This window comes from Achroia grisella, unplaced genomic scaffold (assembly GCF_030625045.1).
Source record: "Achroia grisella isolate CSIRO2021 unplaced genomic scaffold, CSIRO_AGI_Agris_v1 utg454, whole genome shotgun sequence".
Lineage (NCBI taxonomy): Eukaryota > Metazoa > Arthropoda > Insecta > Lepidoptera > Pyralidae > Achroia > Achroia grisella.
In genome coordinates, this window is record NW_026712865.1 from 33,711 (window position 1) to 50,471 (window position 16,761).

At 38.5% G+C, this 16,761-nt stretch overlaps 2 protein-coding genes across 2 annotated transcripts; both read left to right on the plus strand.

The window, feature by feature from the left end:
* The first annotated feature begins 119 nt into the window (after positions 1 to 119).
* Positions 120 to 13,168, plus strand: LOC131845147 (ubiquitin carboxyl-terminal hydrolase 30 homolog). Its single transcript, XM_059194183.1, has 9 exons — positions 120 to 462; positions 5,001 to 5,173; positions 5,762 to 6,005; positions 6,500 to 6,669; positions 7,272 to 7,359; positions 9,331 to 9,476; positions 10,999 to 11,130; positions 11,995 to 12,194; positions 12,925 to 13,168. The coding sequence occupies exons 1-9, from the start codon at positions 192 to 194 to the stop codon at positions 13,064 to 13,066; spliced, it is 1,566 nt and encodes a 521-aa protein (XP_059050166.1). The 5' UTR covers positions 120 to 191; the 3' UTR covers positions 13,067 to 13,168.
* On the plus strand, positions 1,799 to 2,974 carry LOC131845148 (uncharacterized). Its single transcript, XM_059194184.1, has one exon. The coding sequence runs from the start codon at positions 2,128 to 2,130 to the stop codon at positions 2,779 to 2,781; it is 654 nt and encodes a 217-aa protein (XP_059050167.1). The 5' UTR covers positions 1,799 to 2,127; the 3' UTR covers positions 2,782 to 2,974.
* Positions 13,169 to 16,761: the final 3,593 nt, after the last annotated feature.

Sequence of the window (16,761 nt, forward strand, 5' to 3'; positions counted from 1 at the left end):
GCGTGAAACGTCAGTTTAAACGTCAAATCCGAATATATATTGTACATTTCCATTTTTTCATTTAAATCTTTGAAGAAATAGTAAAACATAATATATTATTTATTCGAATTAAAGTGAAAAATAGATTGGGTTACAGTTAATATGTCTAACAAAGTTCCTTGATATTAACCCGTTATTACTATTTTAAGACAATGGAAAGTGGCGACAGAATTTTGGTGGCTGCAGGACTTACCGCCGCAGTGGTGGTCGGTGCCTTCGTTCTGTGGGGTCCTGGGGGTGCGCCTCGCGTCCGCAAGCGCCGGGGACAGATTGCAGGCTTGCAGAACTTGGGTCGAACGTGTTTTCTCAACACACTCCTACAAGCACTGGCCGCTTGTCCCACTTTCATAGAATGGTTGAAGAAGTACGCAAAAATGGATGCTCACAACAGTATGATCACTACATTATACACAGTTATTGAAGGTTTGTCGTACATTTATTATCGATTTTTCCATAAAAGTATTATTAATTAAAAAGAGTCTTGTCTGTGACTTTTTCTTGACTAAATAGCTGTACAATATTTAATGAAATTTGACATTAAGATAAATTGTATCGTAGAAACAGATATAGCCTATGCATAATCTCAAAAAAGACAAAGTCAGGAATATAAAATAGTGTAGTTTTTATACTTTCTTTACAAATAAAAATAAAATACCATCTTGATCATCTGGATGAATGGCGGTCCTCCACAGTGCTGTTTTCTAGAAACTTTTTGCCACACACAACTACATTGTGGAATCACCTTCCAGCAATGGTATTGGTTAAACCAATACAATATTGACACGTTCAAGAAGAGAGCTCATTCTTATATAAAAGGCCGACAATATACTTGTAATTCCCCTGTTGTTGTGGGTGCTCATGAGCAATGTTAATCACATACCATCAGATGAGCCGCATGCTCCTTTGTCCCCTGTGTTATAAGAAAAAACCACAAATAACATTGTAATGAATCAAAAACAGTCTATTAAAATTGTATATTAAATATGGTTGTAGGAATTGGGATGAAATTTTTACAGAATATGTAAATGTAAATGTATGTAAATGTATGTTGGCCAACATAACAAATATCTTCCAAAGTTGTACATAAGTATTTTTGTTATTATTATATTAATATGTCATGCCTAACTTTTTTAATTTAAACCCTTTTTTTCCTTTGTTTTCCTTATCTGGGATCAGCCAATTATCTTTTATCAGATTTTATAGCTTTCATTATCTGTCACTTTGAGTTACCACATCCAGTAATGTGATCCTCCTTTTATATACATTGCTGTTTTAAATCGTAGTCAGATGTGACCTTTCGGCCTGAATACATAATTCCTACAGTCCAAGAGAGTTGCTGCTAAAGGGTTGGTATGGTGTTGAATCTTTGCCAGTAAGCCTTACAGGAGCATTTTATGTCTTTGTGTGACGTTAAATCTCTGTGTAGTCATGTACCTTCTTGTTTTTTATGTACCAAGGTGCATTGGTTATGATTTAAACCTCTTATTATATAATTTATATGGACTGAGTAGTATGAAATTTCACACACTTACAGTTTACTAGCTATGCCCATGGTTTTTTCCGCATTCATCATCCAATATCATCATCATCACTACACGCACAACGGCCCGAATGAGAGGCTAATTGCGGAAAATGGAGTCCAACCGACATCATCATCATCATCATCAATTGCAGTGTCTGTTTGTAATATTGAAATCACCAGTTTTTACTACATGCATATGAATATAAGTATGTACATACACCAAAATATAGTGATTTATCGCGCAAATTAGTGGTTTATTGTGGTGCAAAATAGAAGCTTGAAACTACTCCAACTCTATTGTGGTTAAAACAAAAGAATAAACACTGCGACCAAGCAAAAAACTTCAAAATCAAGTAAGACGACTAAATATATATATAACAACACATATACGAAAACAAAATATTTAACGACCAAAATTCATAAATTGACAACTATCACAAGGAAACGATCACTGACCAGTCTGACAACTGACATTGAAAGAGACATTAAACGTCAAACTATTAGTCCGAAATACGTCATAGTGTTTCCAACATAAAAGCTAAACTACCAAATAGTAGAAATCCATAATGGCCAGCCAAAATACCGCGGTGATCACATTAGACCAACTGAGAGAAGAACTACATAAACAGACCACTGAAATATCAAAAACAATTGATGAAAAAATACAACCATTGATAATAGAAAATAAAGAATTGAAGCAGGAGGTACAATCATTGATGGTGAAGATTCTTGAAATGGAAAAACAAACTAGAAAAAACAATATAATACTGCATGGCGTTACTGAAAAGGAAGAGAACTATACAGAGCTTCAAGAATTAGTTGTGGAAACTCTTAACAAGCTGAGCGTAGAAACAGCCCTACAGGAATGGGACAAGTGGGAGCTAAGCAGAGTACAGAGGCTGGGTAAAAAGAAGGAGTCAAAAATTAGACCTATCTTGATAACATTAACCCTCACATGGAGAAGAACTGAAATTCTTAAAAATAAAAGTAAGTTCCCGAAAAACATATATGTAACAGAAGACTTCCCAAAGGATATCTTGTTAAAACGTAAAGAGTTAAAAATCAAAATGAAAGAAGAAATTGCCAAAGGAAAGAAAGCATATATATCTTACGATAAACTTGTCGTAAACGAGACACAGAAAGACAAGCGGAAACGTTCAGAATCATGCTCACCAAATGCTCCATCTACCAGTATTTCCCATAATCCTCAAAAAAAATAAATAAAGTCATGGATTATTTTAACAAGAAACCAAAATCAATATCAGAAAACAAGCAATAGCAATTAGTAAAAGATCCCTACCAAAGTGCAAGATTTCAAAATAAAACAAACATAAAAATAAATAAAAAATACAAAAACCCCACTCCGGCTGGTCACCGTGGGGTGTGCGACCAACACCCTCTAATTCTTCAACAAAGTAGCTTAAAGTTCAACATATGTACTCTAAATACTAGAACTTTGAGGACAATAGAAAGCTTACAAGAATTGGAACTAGCATTAGAAGATCTCAACTGGGATTTATTGGGTATCAGTGAAATGCGACGCGTGGGGGAAGGAATAGTAGAAAATTCAGATTATGTCATGTACTACAAAGGCGAAGTCAGTGGCCATAGGGGAGTAGGATTTCTCATTAAAAATAATTATAAGAGAGACATAATCGAATTTATTGGTGTCACAGATAGAATAGCTGTCGTTCGCCTCAAAATTCCTACATATTTGAAAGAATGGGTAATAATACAAGTATATGCACCTACCGAACAGGCCGAACAGTTAGTAGTGGACTCCTTTTATAATGACCTCTCAGAAACAATTGGAATGTACTCTAACAATCATATTGTAGTAATGGGAGATTTTAATGCTCAAGTAGGAGAAAAACAAACAGAGGAAGAATTTACAATTGGAAAATATGGCTACGGAAAAAATACAATGAATATAACAAACCTCTGTATATCGCTTTTATTGATTACAGAAAGGCATTTGATAGTCTGAAACATAGCTATATATGGAAAGCTCTACAACAACAAGGCATACACTACTCTTATATACAAATAATACTAAATATATATTCAGAAAGCAAAGCCAAAATAAAATTAGAAACCTTGGGTGGTTCATTCCCAATAAATAAAGGAGTACGACAGGGAGACCCATTATCTCCCAAACTATTCTCAGCTGTGTTGGAAAGCATTTGCCGTAAACTGAACTGGGAAGGCTTTGGACTCAATATAAATGGATCCTATTTGACTCACCTACGTTTTGCAGACGACATTGTACTCTTCGAAGAAAGTCCTATACACCTTGAAACTATGATTCAAAGTCTGTCAAACGAAAGCAAAACAGTGGGTCTGTCAATGAATACTGCAAAAACCAAGATCCAAACCAACTCAATGGAGATTGACGTTGGTTTGGACGGTGGGTGCTTGGAGTATGTGGAAGAGTATGTTTACCTGGGACAAGTGGTGTCTTTTAGAGATCAGACAGATAAAGAAATAAACAAAAGAATAGCCAGTGGATGGAAGAGATACTGGTCTCTGAGAGAGACAATGAAAAACAAGAACATACAACTGTCAACAAAAAGAAAGACATTTAATACTTGCATTCTGCCGTGTCTGACATACGGATGCGAAACATGGGCCTTAAACAAAGAACAGCGGGACAAATTGCAAAGATGTCAAAGAGCCATGGAGAGAAGTATGTTAGGGATAAACAGAAAAGACAGACACAGATGTGAGGATATAAGAGCAAAAACTAACTTGACAGACATTCTTGTGCAGATAGACCAACAAAAATGGAGATGGACTGGGCACATGATTCGAAGCAAACCTGAAAAATGGAATACTTATGTAACTGAATGGTATCCAAGGGAAACAAAAAGAAAAAGAGGTAGACCACAGAGACGCTGGGAGGATGAAATCAAGCTGACAGCAGGCCCCTACTGGAGAAGAGCAGCCCAAAATAGAGTACACTGGAAGGAATTAGAGGAGGCCTTTGCCATAAGGCACTCTAGGCATAATATAGAAAATGGAATTAATAATTAAACATTAGAAAAAAAAATAAAAATTAAACTACTTAACAAACAATAATAGCAAAAAATATATATAAAAATAATAAATTTATAGTATAATATTACTATATTATATGAATGAACAGGAATGTAAAAAAAAAAAAATGTGTGTACAGAAATAAAGGCTTCTTTATCTTACATACACCAAAATAACAATTTTTATAATTTTTGTTTGACTGTTCTTTTGTTCTGGCTAACCATTGAAATGGATGGATCAATTTTGATGGGACTTTTTTGGCAGGTAGCTGATGTAATAAGGAGTACTTAACTTAGGCTACTTTTATTTTAGAAAAATAAAGTTAAATTCCATGTGGATGAGGTCACAAGTACACCTAGTAAATGCAATATAATTCATACCAAAGTTATAATTTTGTTTACAGTTGTGAATGGTACACATGAGTCTGCACGCGGCACTCCTGTGTGTCCCCTGGGAGTGTTGCAGGCCCTGAGGGCAGCAGGCTGGGTGGTGCCTGCCGACCAGCAAGATGCACATGAACTGATGCATGTGCTGCTCTCCTGCATTGAGGAGGAGACTACTGCTATGGCTCGTAAGGTATTTGAATTGAATAAAAATTATTTATTTAATAATTTACATTGAAGTATTTTTTTAATAGTCATTACTATTATTTAACTGTCTAATTTTCTTTAAGCTCATTTAGAAAACTGTCTCTTGGTAAACAGAACGATCAATGGGTTTTTTTGGGGGTTTGGGCTATTGTCAGGTGGTCTACATAGATCTATTGTGCTTGCCTTGTTTCAAAGTTTACTAAAATAGACCCATCAGGGACAAGAATTTAAGGATATTCTTAGAAGTTATGGGTTCAGAACTGTCTGAAGAGACAGTTATTCTATAGAATATCACTCTACCTATGATGTAATTTTTACCACATCTGCTCATAGTCATTGACTGATTGCGAGATTCAAGAAAAAAATAATTTTAACATGTCCAAACTCCAATAGAGCTTTAATAGTTGAGAAAGGAAAATAAGCTTCAGTGTTATTTAAAATTAAATATTTTAAATTGCAAGTTTATACAACAAATGTATCTTTTTGTCAAAGAGAAACACAAAAGAGTATAGAATTAGAAATAAAACAAACTAAAAGGATTAGGAAAGTATATATTGAATACCAATTATTACAGCCGGGTTGCCTGTCGGATGCGTTGGGGCTGAACGGTGCGCGCGCGTGGTCGGCGCTGGCGTCCCCCGCGTCTCCCCCCGCGGGCCCCGCGCCCCCGGGCCCCGCGCCCCCGGGCCCCGCGGGCCCCGCGGGCCCCGCCCCCGGGGGCGCCGCCCGCGCCGGCTCCACGCCGCCCACGCCCTCCGCGCTAGTCGCGCGCCCGGCGTCCGCCGCGCCGCCCGACGAGCCAGACCTTGTCGATCCAGGTATGTTTTATAAATGAAAGAATAGATATTAATAAATATACGATTTTCAAAACAGATTTTTTTAGATATACATACATATGAAATAAATATTTCATAAAATATACTCATAGGTACTTGCTTGAAAAAAAAAATAATCAGTTTAATACAGCAAAACTTACTACATCCACCAAAACCACAAAAGTGTAATGTTATTTAATTAAAAATAATTAATTTTATTTAAATATATTGTGATGATTTAAAAACTAGCTAAATGACAAAAAAATTATGATTCAACAAATCAATATCATACCATTACCTCATTACAGCTGGTAACACTGAAAATTTTACATTTACACCTGTCAATTCAGTCTCTGTGATTAAAAAACAGTCAGACGCTGGCGAAATCACCGATCAAAGTTGGTGACAGTCATGTAAAATAAAGACCAGAATGAAAAAAAAGAAAAAAAAGAGAAAAAATAGACTAGGTATGGTCAAATATGTGATATATATCGCAGACCCCCCCGAGCCGGCGCGGCTCACGAAGGGCGTGTCTCGCTCGTTCTGCCACCTGAGCTCCGTGGGGCGGCGCTGGGGGCTGCCCCCCGCGCGGCCCCCGCCGCCCCCCGCCGCCCCCTTCCGCGGCACGCTCGCCTCGCGCCTCCACTGCACAGTCTGCAACGCCAAGGTAACCAACACCAAGCGATGCGTTCGGGACGACGTCGACAGTTAACGATAGAGGAGACCTAAGTAGATTTAGTAAATATGTACTGTGCTATACTTGGAGGGCTACAATAAAAAAAAACAAAACATAAAGAAATAACACCAGTCCCCAAGTGTGGTACTCGCTCAAAGATAGTAAGTGACTTGGGGCTGGTTATAACTTAGGAGTAACTAAGTTAATGTAAATATTTTTAAGTATAACAAATCCCTAGCTTAGATATTAGAATTTAAGTTAGTTTTAAGAACCCGCCGCAAAAGGCTGGCCATCCAGTTACCTGAGGGCTATTACCCCTGGAGTTGATACCGGGGCAAAAGGGGCTCGCACCGAGACCCAACCTTCACCCCCTAGAGGATGAAAACCAGTATCAAATTACAATACCATACTCAATATGAGTTCATTATACTTAATACGTTTTTTGTATACAAATTTTGTTGTGTAAAAAAGGGAATCAAAAAACAAACTTGGATTGGGTCATCCCCGCGTGTAGGTGTTAAGTACCAATTTCCACTGTCTTGAACAAATACTTGAAAATGTAAAATTATAATGATCGCTGGTTACTTTGACAGAGCCCGGTCCGGTACGACAAGTTCGACAGCATCTCACTGTCGATGTCTAACGCCAGCGTTGGACTCACCGGCTCCTACAGTTTACCTGGTCAGTGCTGATAATTATTTATCTAAGATTATATAGTAATATTCCCCTATAACACGGTAGATTGATATTCCTATAATATTATAGGAAAATGCGTTGTAGGGGTAATCCAGTATCAGCCGACGCCCCCGCGTCACCTAATGAATGAGGCCAGGAGTAAGCGGCTGAAGAGCCCGCGGTGCCGGGTTTGCGGTTGAATAGCATCTGCCCCCGCATCCCCGGCACCAAGGCGCCGGAGGACACCAAGGTGTTTTAGCCGGCAGGAGTCCGGCAGTATGGAGATCCGCACGTCTTGGGGGAGACGTGCGGATCTCCATGATGGATTTCCTCTTGTAAAAAAAAAGTCCCGTATAACGCGATTTTACGACCCATATGTAAGAAATAATTTATATGTCTATATAATATCTTTATGAATTGATTAAATAGGAAACTATCAAGTATTGTACTGACTATACACCGCCATCTTACAATTAGTTAGATTAGAGACATTCGTGTTTATTTCATAACTTATTTATATAATAAAAATCGAATAATGATACAAAAAAAACAGCAAGGAAATGATAATTAATTATGTTATTTTCTAAAACTATTTTAAGTATTATATGTTCCACTATTTTGTATAATTGTAGTGTAATGATAGATAGAGGAAAGGAATGAAACGACTACCCTTCTTCTTAAAAAGGGGTAATCGGTTCAGAAAGTTGGTTAGTTACGCGCTGGAGTTAGAACAAAGAGAAACTTTGAATAAACGGCTTGCATATAGATTCACTGTTTTTATTATTGCCACCTGATTTCTTATACATATAACGCGTTACGTAGAAATTATTAATGTTTAATTTTTCTCTCTATAGGGGGTTTAAATTTAATATTAAGAAAAAACTTTATTGTGAGTTATGTGAGCGTGTGAGTATGATGGGATCAGACTAAGTGGCAAAATCACGAACTTTGTTATCTGACAGAGAACAAAAGTTTAAAATGGAGTTGGACATATGCTAAAGGTGCAAAATAAATAAATGGAGCAAGCAAGTGAGTGTCCGGTATCCCAGAGACGGGACCAGAAGACAGAGTCGTCAAAGAATACGTTGGAAAGTCGACGTCAACCAGACTCTGGGACCGTTCTGGTATAGGGTTGCAGAAACAGAGTTCAATGGAGAGAGCTGGAGGAGGCCTATGCCAAAAGACCACATCTACCACAACTTTGGGAAAAAGGGCAATATCGCACCTCTAGATCTAAACAGGTATAAACTCAAAAAAACTCATTTTACAGGAAAGGCAAAAAACTGATTGCCAAGTCCCTGTGCTTTGCAGAAGTTTTTTTGTATAGATGTGTGAACGTTAGTTACAGTTGGATATGATAAATATCAAGATTCTTGGGTTTTAATAAAGGGTTGCAGCTTAATATTGAATTTTTATAGTTGTTTCTTTATAGCATATCAATGAGTGTATATTGTCGCTGTTTTCGATGCGTGGGAGGTGGGATCGCTCGTTCAACAAAATAGGTATACAACGTCACCTAACGTTGAATATGGGAAATAATTTTGTACCTGCTTTATTGGTCGATAGGTATTGAAATGACAAAGTCGAAGATGTCCAGAACACAAAAATTAAGAGTTTTGATTTAGTTCCCTTTAGATCTAGAGGTGCGATATTATTATATTGTAAACGAAAATGTATGTCTACGCCTTTTAATACAAACAATTTGACAAAATCATTTTATATTATATATAATAACACAATTGACACATGTACACACACAGACACACGCGCGCACCTAAGTAATTATAAACTGTACAAATCATTATAAATTTCACAGTACAGAAATATAATGTGGGGTATCCCCGCGTCACATGGGGGAATACCCTTGTTATACGGGGGTTTGTCGCGTAATATGAAAACTCATAAGAGTACAGTGTTACTTTACTTATTTTCCAACTCTCGATTTCTATATATCTATATAATGTGATGTCTTTATAGGTCTGTTGCGAGCGTTCACTGCGCCTGAGATGGTGAAGGGCGTCCGCTGCAGCAAATGTTGTCCCGAGCGACCCCCCGACGACCCCACCGCGGCCGCCACCACCGGGCTCCCCACCAAGCACATCCGCACGCTCAGCTTTGGAAAGGTATAAAAATTAACATTACCTAAAATGGCAATAATTGTATCAAATCATTTATTCAAGTAGGACATTTTAGCAGCTTATGAACGTCAAGATTTGTTATTAATATTTTTTCCCTACCGTCCAGTTCAGTATACAGATTCAATTGAGAAGAACTGGCAACAAATTCAACTGAATTTCTTTTGTTTGTAAAAGTCTGTTTATTTACATTATTCACTTATATAAGTATCTATGTCTAACATTAAATATCACGGTGTTCTGAGGACTTCGGTTCGGTGAGGTTCGGATTAATACCAGCTGCTGAGTTTCACCACCGTACCAGTCAGAAACTGAAATACCATCCTGATCATCTGGATGAATGGCGGTCCTCCACAGTGCGGTTTTCTAGAAACTTTTTGCCTCGCACAACCACATTGTGGAATCGTATCGTACGTACTTGCAATTCCCCTGGTGTTGCGGGTGCTCATGGGCGGCGGTAATCACTTATCATCAGGTGAGCCGCATGCTCGTTGGTCTCCTGTGTTATAAAAATAAAAAATTAAATGAAAATTCCGTGCATGAATGACAGCCCCATAGTCTAGTGCGTTTCAAATGATATATTTGAAATACAATTTAGAAAACAAAATAAAAAATTAATGTTAGTATATAAAAGTGCTGACGTAATATGTAGTTAAAACTCACAAGAGTTTAATCTATTTTATTGTATCCATTTAGTGAGGGCTTATGTGATATTTTATAGGAAAGGTGATGGTTAGTACTGTGGATTAATAACCCCCATAGCTAGCAATGAACCATGTCAAGTTGATCACCATTTCCAGGTTCCTCCTGGGAACCATCATGTTAAATTGACAAACTCGGTGGTCTAGTGGTTTAGCACACCGCTTTAATATCCGATGGTCGTCGACTCCTCGCACGGTACAAACATTGTACCGTGCGAGGTATACAAACATTGTATTCATGAGTATGCTTGTTTGTATCGGTCTTGATGTTTTCTATGTATAATATGTATGTATTTACAAAAAAAATGTATCCATGTATTTATATCAGTTGTCTAGTACCCATAACACAAGCTCTGCTTAGCTTGGGACTAGATGGCGCTGTGTGAATTGTCCTGAGATATTATTATATATATATATTATATCTCCCTTCTTAGGGGCTAATATATTCAAACAAATTATTATTATTATTATTATTAAATTCCTGGTGAATTTATCACGATGGTCCAACTGACCTGACCTCATATCCTACCGGTGCCTCGTGTGTACCGTTAGCGCAGGTCAGTGTACCATTCCATTAATAATAATATAGCCTTTTCTCCCAAAGTTGGAGAACATTGTGTGGTTTATAAAGTCACCTGCAACTCGGTGTGCCTTTTAGGCTTCCACCAGCGATCTCCATTGAACACTGTCTTCAGTCACCGTTCCATTATCATCCCTTAAAAATATATATGATGTTTTTCCCGATATGTTATGATGACTATGAAATAACTATGAAATATATGAGTGTGGTAACTGTGTGTGTGTGGTAGTTGCCGTGCTGCCTGTGCGTGCACGTGTCGCGCGTGGAGTGGGCGGGCGGCGCCCTCACCAAGCGACCAGACCACGTGGCCTTCCCGGAGACGCTCTCCATGGCGCCCTACGCCGCCCTGCCGCAGAACAAGGTCACACGCCTTTTGTATATTCACAAATATCCCGGACAAGGTTACACGCCTTTTGTATATTCACAAACATGCCGGACAAGGTCACACGCCTTTTGTATCCTCACAAACATGCCGGACAAGGTCACACGCCTTTGTATCTTCACAAATGTCCCAAACAAGGTCACACTCCTTTGGTATCTTCACAAACATCCCGGACAAGGTCACACGCCTTTTGTATCTTCACAAATATCCCGGACAAGGTCACACGCCTTTTGTATCCTCACAAACATGCCGGACAAGGTCACACGTCTTTTGTACCTTCACAAACATCCCGGACAAGGTCACACGCCTTTTGTACCTTCACAAATATCCCAAACAAGGTCACACGCCTTTTGTATAGAAACCCTTTCGAATACTGCCTGACTCCTATAGCTGTCATCATACGACACGTTCTCTCTCGCGCTATCAGTGTGCGCTTTTTAGCGCAGGAAAGACATCGCGCAATCGTGAGTGATACACATTTGTCTCCACTCTTTCCCGCGTCATTTTACTTTCTTTAATTTATATTTTATTAGCTATTCGCCCCGGCTTCGCACGGGTGTACATTTATTATATATATAATCCTTACTCTTGGTAAGAAAGGGAGTAAATAACGCGATGACTGCGAACAGGGATGAATGGAAGCGAAAAACATATTACGCCGACCTCAAATAAATGGGATAAGGAAGAAGCAGATGATGATGATGATAATCCTTACTCTTGAATCAGAGTACTAAGAATCCGTTGCGTAGTTTTTAAAGATTTAAGCATACATGGGGACAGACAGCGACAGCGACAGCGACTTTTTTTTATACTATGTAATGATTAAGACATGTTCGTGTGCAGCCGGAGTTAGTGTCGCTGGTCGACGGGCGTCTGCGCAGTGGTCTGTCAGCATTGAATGCTGGCAACCCTGGAGCTGGTGCAGCAGCAGGCGGCGAGGACCGCGCGCTGTACCGGCTGGTGGCCGTCGTGGTGCACGTGGGCGGCCCCAGGTCCGGACACTTCGCTACCTACCGCAGGGGGAACGGATTTGAGGCTAAAAGGTAATTTTTTTATTCTATTTATGTTGTAAATATGTTAATATGTGACGATTATATTATTATTATTCATCACATACTTAAAACTGATGCCGTTACGGCCTGTGGTCTAGCGGTTCAGCACACCGCTTCACTTGCTATTGTCGCGGGTTCGATTCTTTGCATGGTACAAACATTTGTAATTATTCATGAGTATGATTGTTTGTATCGGTATGTGTGTTTTCTATGTATATTATTTATGTTATAGGTACTAGACAACTGATATAAATATTTAGATATATTTTATCTGTAAATACTATACATATAAATAAAATTGGAGTGTCTGTTTGTAATATTGAAATAACCGTTTTTACTACATTTATATGAATATAAATACAGTACACACACCAAAATAACATTGTCTAGAATTTTTGTCTGTCTAGCTGTCTGTTTGTTTCGGCTAATCTCAGAAATGGTTGGACCGATTTTGACGGGACTTTTATTGGCAGATAGCTGATATAATAAGGAGTAACTTAGGCTACTTTTATTTTAGAAAAATAAAGTAATGTTGTAAAATTCCACGCAGACGAAGTCGAGCGTACAGCTAGTTATATATATTACTAACTTCTAGATTTATTTCAATTAAAGTTTTTATATTATATATAAAAAAATTGAGCCACAGCAACGCGTGGTCGGGTCTGCTAGTATACCATAAAAACTACTTGTATTTGTGACCTAAATATTGGTTGATGCACAGATGGTGGTACACATCAGACACCCTGGTGCACGAGGTGTCCCTGCAGGAAGTGTTACGGTGTTCCGCCTACATGCTGTTCTACGAGCGCGCCCGGCCGGACCTCTCCGTCGGACACTCGCCCGCGCACTCGCAACTCTTCTAAATACTTCAGCTGCTGAAGGTACTACCAGTTGAGCTGATCTTGCCTTCTTCGTCCAAGTAGTACATATAACTCTTCTAATCCCCACCTCTTCAGCTGCTGAAGATACCAGTTGAGCTGATCCTTCCCTCTTCGCCAAGTAGTACGTGCAACTCTTCTAAACTCCTCTTCACCTGCTGAAGATACCAGTTGAGCTGATCCTTCCTTCTTCGTCCAAATAGCACTGGTAATTCTTCTAAACTCCTCTTCAGCTGCTGAAGATACCAGTTGAGCTGATCCTTCCTTCTTCGTCCAAGAAGTACGTGCAACTCTCGTAAAGTCCTCTTCAGCTGCTGAAGATACCAGTTGAGCTGATCCTTCCTTCTACGTCCAAGTAGCACTGGTAATTCTTCTAAACTCCTCTTCAGCTGCTGAAGACACCAGTTGAGCTGATCCTTCCTTCTACGTCCAAGTAGCACTGGTAATTCTTCTAAACTCCTCTTCAGCTGCTGAAGATACCAGTTGAGCTGATCCTTCCTTCTTCGTCCAAGTAGCATTGGTAATTCTTCTAAACTCCTCTTCAGCTGCTGAAGATACCAGTTGAGCTGATCCTTCCCTCTTCGTCCAAGTAGTACGTGCAACTCTTCTAAACTCCTCTTCAGCTGCTGAAGATACCAGTTGAGCTGATCCTTCCTTCTTCGTCCAAGTAGCACTGGTAATTCTTATAAACTCCTCTTCAGCTGCTGAAGATACCAGTTGAGCTGATCCTTCCTTCTTCGTCCAAGTAGCACTGGTAATTCTTATAAACTCCTTTCCAGCTGCTGAAGGCACAAGTTGAGCTGATCATTCCCTCTTCGTCCAAGTAGTACGTGCAACTCTTCTAAACTCCTCTTCAGCTGCTGAAGGTACAAGTTGAGCTGATCCTTCCTTCTTCGTCCAAGTAATACTTGTAATATATTTATAGATGGTTGAAAGGATTCTTTCATTGCTCAATTGTGTTGCATTTTCATGTCATGATCGGTTAGAAATAGAGTTGTTCTATTATAGTATATAGCTGCCTTTATACGTACTCTCTTTCTTTCACGCAAGGAAGAATGTATATGTAAATGTAGAGAAAGAGAACGAGGAAAACCGCGCGCGCAAATAGAGAACCGCACCCCCGTGTTAGTGCGTGTTTAGCGCCATTTTGTAATAGTTAATTATCATTCCAAAATGGCGGATATCTGACTACAGAGTATAATTATAGAGTTATAGATAATTTATAAATCTTAAACGTGTCTCTGGAAAATAAAATCTGTGAATAAAAAAATAATGTTTTAAAAGAAAGTGAAATGACATGAAAGATACTAGTTATCACACCCGTAAAGGGATTTTTTATAAGAAAATATAAGTCTGGGTTGGTAAATAAGACGTTGTTTATTTTTAATTACAGCGTGATAGAATATAAGGATATCTTTCTATAGCGAAGCAGTTTTGTTTTTTTTTCGGACTACTCTAATGCTGTTGGCCACAGCTGGCCTTTATAGCTTCACCGGACGATAGGGGGCGAGAGCAGATGGCACTCCAAACCAAAGGAAGGACTTATGGAGCGGCTGAAGGCCAACTCCCGCCTGACGTATACGACTTTAGTCTGATGGCACCACTAGGAGTTCGAACCACGGCTCAGGCCGTCGTAATATCGATCCCCGTTTGAATTGGACGGAGGATCGATCGGCCGAGTGCAGTAGAGAGACTTATATAGTGCCATCTCTGTTATACAGTTTTAAGTATGGTCATTATAAGAAAACTAAATTGACGGTAGATTTGACATATCATAAGAGTCTGTAATAGACTAAAGATATTTTGAATTTGAATATGAATTTTTGAAATTGATCTAGTGAAATAAATGTTGCCATATAAAATTATATTTAACAGTCCGTAATAATGAACATATATTTTTTTTAATGCAATCACTGGCGATTGCGCGCGCTGACTTTCCCGCGCTAAATCATATGCGCTCTTGATTACCCATGAAAGAACGTGTCGTGTAAAGGCAGTTTTACAGGCGAGAAACCATTCTCATATTTATATTATATAATAATATATTAATGGCTGACTGATTTTGAGGTTTTGGTGGGAAATAGTTTCGTTGTAAAATGTACTTTTAGCAACTACAATATAAGAGTCATTATTGTATTGCAATTAGTTGAAAGATGGTATTGTTAAACGGTTTTAAATCAAATCACAGTAGTTAAAAAAATCGTTTGGAGTTATTGTAATATTTATTATATATATTAAATTTTGTTAGCATGTACATAATATATGTTTAGAGGGAGAATTTAGTAATGTGAATATTATTTTGATAATTGAAGCTATATTAATATTGTGAGTTTAAAGCGACATTTATATAGGGGGCACAGCTGTACAGCTAGTATAGCTGTGCCCGCGACTTCATCCGCGTGAAATAACGACCTTGGCCAAAAAATGTTTCATAATCTAACCCAGAAAAGCTAAAGAAAAAAGTTCCATCGTTCTACCTACAAAAATAACGAATTTTCATACAAATTTTCATCCCCTATTTTATTTAAGAGTAAAATTTTTACACACTGTCATATTTACTTATATTTAATCAACAGCTCAAATAATAATTTTCAAACTTCTAAAAATGGCGATACTTCGATACAATCTTTCATCTCCTCTTTCAACCCCTTACAACCCTTTTTTCGCTTCAATAAGTAGCCTATGTCCTTTCTCAAGATCTAGACTATCTGTGTACCAAATTTCAATTATATCGGTTCAGTAGTTTAGGCGTGGAAGCGAGACAGACAGACAGACAGAGTTATTTTCGCATTTACAATATTAGCAAAGAAGTAAGGATAACAAATGTCTCCCTGTGTCAAACATTGAAGAAAACTAACCACTTTAGCTTAAAATAGGCGTACACGTCTGTATAAATTCTCTTGTTTTGGGTATGGTCTGGCAAGGGGTGAAGGCGAGGGGTGGAAGGATGGGTGCGGCACATTGTGAAATATGTAGCAATAAAAAAGACGAAGACGAAGCGTGGGCCTCCAGCAAGGTGGACCGACGATCTGGTCACGATCGCTGGAAAGCATTGGATGCGAGCAGCGCAGGACCGATCGTCGTGGATATCTTTGGATGAGGCCTATGTCCAGCAGTGGACGTCTTCCGGGCTGCGATGATGATGTGATGATGAAAAAATTAATATTTTAAAGGCGACACGCGAAATCTTCTGGGAAAGAAACTGAGCGACCGAACTGTAGTTATTATTATTAAGATTCTAAAAGAGGCTACCTTCAACGTTGGCATGTGATCCTAATTGATATATTATTATTTTGGTATTTTTTAGCATATGTCCCGTCGTATGTACTTTGTTGTTTCCGTCCGCTGCATTTTCAGCCGGAACGGCTACATATTTGTCTTTATACTGTTTTAATTCATTCTGTATGTTTCCTGTTGTAAATTCAGATTTTTTTCTTTCTTAATGTAGTTGTACCTTGGCTGTGGGTAAATATATATATAAATAGCGACTTCGTTCGCGTGGAATTAAAATAAATGAAAACATCTAAAAATAAAACTAGTCTAAGTCACGCCATATAATATTAGCTATCTGCGCAGGCGCGGAACTACATAAGGGCTTTTGGGGCTGCAGCCCAGGGCCCCGAGGATATAAAGGGCTGTCAGTCCCCACTGAAACGATATTTTGAATATAAAAAAATATC